Here is a 7,891-nt window from a genome sequence, read left to right as displayed (position 1 = left end):
AAAATGTGGATGTCAGAGTGAATGGGATCAGTTGTGATCCCTTTTACTAAAGTAAAACTTGACACGATTCTCCATTCTCAATAAACTTAGTGTATATTTTTGTTGATTGTATTCTCATAATACAGTATTCTGTTTTTAAATGTATCTTTCGGGGTGTGGTTCTAGTATTACCGGTACTTCTGAATTATGACTGTCTGTGCAGATGCAGGTATTATGTAATACAAAGCAATGCTTTCATTGACTATGGTAATGACAAAGTTTACATATGAATATATATAAATATACACAGGTATATATATATATATATATATATATATATATATATATATATATATATATATATATATATATATATATATATATATATATATATGTATATATATATATATATATACATGTATATATATATATATATATACATATATATATATATATATATATATATATATATATATATATATATATATATATATATATATATATATATATATATATATATATATATATATATATATTTACACAGTACACACACATACATATGCATACATGTATACATACAGTACAGGCTAAAAGATTGGACACACCTTCTCATTCAATGCGTTTTCTTTATTTTCATGACTATTTACATTGTAGATTGTCACTGAAGGTATCAAAAGTATGAATGAACACATGTGGAGTTATGTACTTAACACAAAAAGGTGAAATAACTGATGAGCTTCAAGAGGTAGTCACTTGAAATGGTTTTCACTTCACAGGTGTGCTTGAAACTCATCAAGAGAATGCCAAGAGTGTGCAAAGCAGTAAATCAGAGGAAAGGGTGGCTATTTTGAAGAAACTAGAATATGAAACATGTTTTCAGTTATTTCATCTTTTTTTGTTAAGTACATAACTCCACATGTGTTCATTCATAGTTTTGATGCATTCAGTGACAATCTACATTGTAAATAGTCATGAAAATAAAGTGTCCAAACTTTTGGCCTGTACTGTAGATTATATACAGTCGCGGTCAAAAGTGTACCGGTACATACACTTGTAAAGAACATAATGTCATGGCTGTCTTGAGTTTCCAATAATTTCTACAACTCTTATTTTTTTGTGATAGAGTGATTGGAGCACATACTTGTTGGTCACAAAAAACATTCATTCAGGAATGGCTAAATAAGGCTAGAATTAAGGTTTGGGACTGGCCTTCCCAAAGTTCTGACTTAATCCCCATTGAGAACATGTGGACAATGCTGAAGAAACAAGTCCGTGTCAGAAAACCAAAAAGATTTAGCTGAACTGCACCAACTTTGTCAAGAGGAGTGGTCAAAAATTCAACCAGAAGCTTGTGGATGGCTATCAAAAGCACCTTATTGCAGTGAAACTTGCCAAGGGACATGTAACCAAATATTAACATTGCTGTATGTATACTTTTGACCCAGCAGATTTGGTCACATTTTCAGTAGACCCATAATAAATTCATAAAAGAACCAAACTTCATGAATGTTTTTTTGTGACAAACAGTTGTAGAAATTACTGGAAACTCAAGACAGCCATGCCGGCGTGGCGTAGTTGGAAGAGTGGCCGTGCCAGCAACCTGAGGGTTCCTGGTTCGATCCCCACCTTCTACCAACCTAGTCACGTCCGTTCACACTTCACCCTTGCTCCTGATGGGTCGTGGTTAAAGGCCTTGCATGGCAGGTCCCGCCATCAGTGTGTGAATGTGTGTGTGAATGGGTGAATGTGGAAATAGTGTCAAAGCGCTTTGAGTACCTTGAAGGTAGAAAAGCGCTATACAAGTGTAACCCATTTACCATGACATTATGTCCTTCACAAGTGTATGTAAACTTTTGACCATGACCATATGTAATATACTGTATATATATATATATATATATATATATATATATATATATATATATATATATATATATATATATATATATATATATATATATATATATATTTTATTTTTATTTTTTATGTGTATTAGAGCTGTCAACCTTAACACGTTAACGCATGTGATTAATTTAAAAAAATGGTTGCATTATCATAAACAAATGAAAATTAATGACAGTGTTTGTTTTGACACTCACATTCACACACTAGGGCCAATTTAGTGTTGCCAATAAACCTATCCCCAGGTGCATGTCTTTGGAAGTGGGAGGAAGCCGGAGTACCTGGAGAGAACCCATGCAGTCAAGGGGAGAACATGCAAACTCCACAAAGAAAGACCCCGAGCCAGGGGATCGAACCCAGGACCTTCGTATTGTGAGGCACATGAACTAACCCATGTACACCGTGCTGCCCTAATATATATGTATGTCATACTTGCCAACCTTGAGACCTCCAATATCGGGAGGTGGGGGGGCTTGGTCAGGGGTGGGGGGGGGGGGGGGGGGGGGGGGGCGTGGTTGGGGCGGGGGGGCGTGGTTAAGAGGAGAGTATATTTACAGCAAGAATTCACCAACTCAAGTATTTCATATATATATATATATATATATATATATATATATATATATATATATATATATATATATATATATATATATATATATATACATATATATATATATATATATATATAAATACTTGACTTTCAGTGAATTCTAGCTATATATATATATATATATATATATATATATATATATATATATATATATATATATATATATATATATACACTACCGTACAAAAGTTTGGGGTCACATTGAAATGTCCTGATTTTTGAAGGAAAAGCACTGTACTTTTCAATGAAGATAACTTTAAACTAGTCTTAACTTTAAAGAAATACACTCTATACATTGCTAATGTGGTAAATGACTATTCTAGCTGCAAATGTCTGGTTTTTGGTGCAATATCTACATAGGTGTATGGAGGCCCATTTCCAGCAACTATCACTCCAGTGTTCTAATGGTACAATGTGTTTGCTCATTGGCTCAGAAGGCTAATTGATGATTAGAAAACCCTTGTGCAATCATGTTCACACATCTGAAAACAGTTTAGCTCGTTACAGAAGCTACAAAACTGACCTTCCTTTGAGCAGATTGAGTTTCTGGAGCATCACATTTGTGGGGTCAATTAAACGCTCAAAATGGCCAGAAAAAGAGAACTTTCATCTGAAACTCGACAGTCTATTCTTGTTCTTAGAAATGAAGGCTATTCCACAAAATTGTTTGGGTGACCCCAAACTTTGGAACGGTAGTGTATATATATATATATATATATATATATATATATATATATATATATATATATATATATATATATATATATATATATATATATATACTGTATATGTGACGGTCCACAACTGTATGTGGCAAAATGCAGCTCCACACTGCTGTCGCTTCAACATATCACTGGCACCAGGTGGATTATGAATTTCTTTTATTACAGTGTCCTGCAAAACAGTGCAAATTGTGAGACTGTGAGTCCACTTGGGTCACGGGATTATCAATTGGAAGGCGTCACAGTTCTGAGCACTTCCCGCAGGTAAAGTACATACCACTTCTCGCCAGCAACAGGCGCTGTTGCAACACTTCATTCATAATTTAATCAAGCATAATGAACGTCTGTTTCTACACCGTTACATATATATATATATGTATATATATATATATATATGTATATATATATATATATATGTATATATATATATATATATATATATATATATATATATATATATATATATATATATATATATATATATATATATATATATTTTATTATATAAATAAAAGAAATACTTGAATTTTAGTGTTCATTTATTTACACATATACACGCACACACACACAACACTCATCTACTCATTGTTGTACTTGAAAGTACAATGCTTTGTTAAGGGTTGAATTGTCCATCCTCTTTCTATTTTCTGTCACTATTTTTCTAACCATGCTGAACACCCTCTCTGATGATGCATTGCTGTGTGGCACGCACAAAAGTGCTTTCATCAAATGCACGAGAGTGTGGAATCTTCCATCTCTCCCTAGCATGGCCCAAAACCGGTCAATCTTTGCTTCCTGGGGAAGATCTTCCCTGGCAAGCAATTGGTACTCCAGTACTTGTAATTGGTACTCCAATCGCAGCTGCAGCAGACTTTTTTTTTTGGGGCGTGGCCTCCAGCTCCGGCTGAATACCGGGAGTTTGTCGGGAGAAAATCTCTGTCGGGAGGTTGTCGGGAGGTTGTCGGGAGAGGCGCTGAATATCGGGATTCTCCCGCTAAAAACGGGAGGGTTGGCAAGTATGATGTATTACTCAATTACTAAAAAAATAGATAGCTGCAGCTGGTACTGCTGGTAATGATATATTTTGTGCTCAATAAAACCACTACTTTCAAAGTACAGTACGTCAGTACGACCAACTTGGTGTCGGACATGAAACTGCACATTATTGTCATCAACCACCCATAGAAGCGCACAGTTAGAAAAAAGTTAGTTTGAATGTTAAAATCAGTTTGGACAGGTTGGTGTGGCTACCTGGAATCCTCCTAAAGGTGGGGTGCTGATTATAGCAGTAATATCATCCAAACTGGCCAAGCCCTGAAACCTGCTGGAGCCTTTCAGCTGTCAACAAAAACATAAAATAAAGACAAACTCAAATATATGGGAAAATCATAGAAAAAGTTATGTTCTTTAAAAAAATGTGTCTTGACAGGCAAGCGGCAACAAAAATGTACATAAAAATGTGTGTGTGTAAGGTAGGGACATTATATATTTTGATACACATATTAAAGGTGCTCTTTGCAACTTCCTGACAGTAAAATTTTTCAAATCAAAACGTATAAAAAACAGGTAGCTTATGTTACCAATAGTGAGAACACATTTGTTTGACAATTGTCTATATTTTTCACAATTACAAAGTTTGTCATAACAGTTTTTACCGGCACAAATAATATGATTGGCTGTCACTCACCTGGTCGCACGCATAAAAACGCAGTCCAAGAGAAGCAACGAAGAATTTGCAGTCATGTTGTTATGATAGCAGATACATTCAATGACAGTTAATGCCAGCTATCCAAATTACTAATGTTAGCCAACAACGCTAATGCGCGTACACGTGTTACGTAATGACATAATTACGTACGAGAAGCTGTAAGAGGGCGAGATATACTGCATAAAATACATTGAAAAGTTGGCGCCCTCGAGGCATCTGTGTAAACGTTGCAAACATAATTCATTAATTTTAAATAATTTGTGTTTTAGGGGCAAATAATCCCCGTGAAATTAGTTCAAATCTATTTTTTTGTACCATATTAACTCAAACATATGATAACCTTAAATGTTTTTTTTAAATCAATATAAGTGAAATACTAAGTGGTAGATGGCAATCTAACATAACAGATATCATATTTCTTAGCTGTTACCTCCTCTGTTGTTTGCACACTTGCTAACAACCTTTCAAGCACCTTTTCCCCAGCCTGTCTCTGTGTCACGGCTAAGTGTGTGTGTGAGTGACAGGAAGAAAAGCTCTGACTTGCTTGAGGAGAAGTTGTCTGCTGTTTTAAATCTCTCAACCAAAAAATATAAGACAACCCATCTTTTTTTCTTGGAAAGAAAATTTATATCCAAGTCAATACAGCATAAAGTAAATATCTGTACAACAACCTGAGCCCTGCATTGTAGTCTGACACCTGCTTACCCTAATGAACTCATGCATGTGTAGACTTAACAACAGTAAGAAGAGTGATAGGTGTGGTCAACAGCATACGTTATATACATATATCATGCTCATACTGCATATGTATGTGTATATGTATGTGTCCGGGCGACAAATGACTGACTGACCTCCAGCTGGCTCTGTGCTGGTGTGTTGGCGACGGTGGTACTAGTGCTGACGTCCCAGAGTGTAGGTACTGTGACAAGGGTGTCTGTGTTGATGAAGGGCGGTGCATCAGCATACTCCGACAATGAATCGGCCGGAGAGGAGAACAGGGAGTTTGTGGAGAGGTCATCAATGCAGGTCAGATCCTGTTGGCAAAAGGAAGAAAAGAAGCTTTAAGTGTCACCTTCTACAACATACTCATACTAAGTCATTTGGACTTCACATGGCCCCGCTGGGCTGCACTCACACACAGAGCATTCATGCTTTGGACAATTTGCTTATCTCACCACATCACTTGTTCCTATTCTATACGGTTGCATTAGTGCAATTTCCCTGAATTTTGGGATCCAGTTCTGATTACATATTATTATTGTGTGAAAGTGGTGGCATGCAAAAGGAGCAATGTCAAAAGGAGCGACAGCATTCATAAAACGTCTTCACAATGCACACCCATGTAGTTGCAGGTGAACACAAATGCCATTGGTTTTGATTATTTATATATATTTTTTATTATGATATTTTGAGTCTTTCCATTTATCTCTATTATAAACTGTGTTTTTCCTTAAGAACTACTACATTACAGTCATTCTATGAGGCAGCTATGTTGTGCGTGTGCCATGCAATCATGATGTGGACCCAAGCAAGGCACAATTTGTATAAGAACTGCACTTTTTTAATCATTCACAATCCCTATTCAAGACAAGAACACGTTTTTATTTTTGTATGCATTCTAAGTCGTAAACTACGGCAACTACTAAGTGGCTAACAATGCAGCTAATGGGAGTACACTATTCTGCCCATACAGCCCGTTAAAAAAACATTAAAAAAAACGCCAACCACGCTCTTTTTACGTCCGGTGACCATAATATTAACCAAGTAATAGCGATATTGTTATTAAAAGCGTTATTGCAGACAAACTACTTTTAGCCACGCCGTAATCACACGAAAGCTAACTCGCTTGTGCTGCTATATTGACATATTGAGCGGGTGAGCTGCTGCGCCGCCTCTGAGCTAGTAAAAGTTTAATCAAGGTTATAAATCATACCTCTCACCTGTATAGTTGAAGATTGTAGCCATAAACCGAGAAGTTGGTAAAATCGAAATTGCGAAAAAGACACAAAAATACCTTTTTTTAACCCTTCGTGATGATTAAGATTAATTCTTCATCTAAACGGGAAGATATGAACATTCCATCAGTCGGCATTCTAGTGAGAGCAGACATTGTACCGTAACTAATTGTTTCACTAAGTTCATAGTTTATATATCTTGTTCAGCACTGAGCTTAGTGTTTCACAAAATCCTAATCTGTTTAGTACTCAGCTTCTAAAACGTGTAAATCCTTCTCCTTGATTTCAGGCTAAAAAAATATAAGGTTCTCATCATTTGTCCCAAGGTAGTCTTTGTTGGCTCTCATAGTTGTTGTTGAAGGGAAAAGCGAACTTTGTGATGAGTCAATGAAATGAATATGATTCTGTATGCTTGAAGTGACCAAAATATGTAAATATTACATGATATCATGAATGTGCCTGTTACTACATTACATATTACTACATTACTTATATACAGAATCTTTATGGTCGTTTTTGGTAGTTTTTAGAGCGCTTTATAGGCGGAATAGAGTGACTCCTATTGGGCTCATTGTTAGCAGACTTTTGCTAGAGTTTAATTACGAGTTAGAATGCATTACAAAAAAAAATAACATACATTATGTGTGCATGTCTCACATAAAGATAGTAAATGATAGGTAGAATTCCAAAAAATGTGCAGTTCCCCTTTAAACAGCACTCGGATGGTATGATGTCGGATTGTGTTACGCTGTTATGATGCCATGGTAGTTTTAAAGCTGGTTTTTTTGATTGAGACTTTTATTAGTAGGTTGCACAGTGAAGTACATATTCCGTACAATTGACCACTAAATTGTAACACCCGAATACGTTTTTCAACTTGTTTAAGTCGGGGTCCACTTAAATTGATTCATGATACAGATATATATTATCAGATATATACTATCATCATAATACAGTCATCACACAGGATAATCACATGGAATTATATACATTATTTACAATCAGGGGTATGGAG

General features: G+C 35.5%; 1 protein-coding gene across 1 annotated transcript in view; it reads right to left on the bottom strand.

The window, feature by feature from the left end:
• The window catches only part of LOC133644101 (protein strawberry notch homolog 2-like), a 150,594-nt gene that overhangs the window by 6,120 nt on the left and 136,583 nt on the right, over positions 1-7,891 (bottom strand). Inside the window, exons 5-6 of the mRNA XM_062038423.1 lie at positions 5,773-5,955; positions 4,465-4,551 (exon numbers count right to left, since the gene is read on the bottom strand). Of these exons, the coding sequence (XP_061894407.1) occupies positions 4,465-4,551; positions 5,773-5,955 (270 nt within the window). The remainder of the gene's footprint in view (positions 1-4,464; positions 4,552-5,772; positions 5,956-7,891) is intronic.

Source organism: Entelurus aequoreus, linkage group LG27 (genome assembly GCF_033978785.1).
Source record: "Entelurus aequoreus isolate RoL-2023_Sb linkage group LG27, RoL_Eaeq_v1.1, whole genome shotgun sequence".
NCBI classification, from domain to species: Eukaryota; Metazoa; Chordata; class Actinopteri; order Syngnathiformes; family Syngnathidae; genus Entelurus; species Entelurus aequoreus.
The sequence above is the reverse complement of the archived record's forward strand: the minus strand, read 5'-3'. Positions and strand labels throughout refer to the sequence as shown.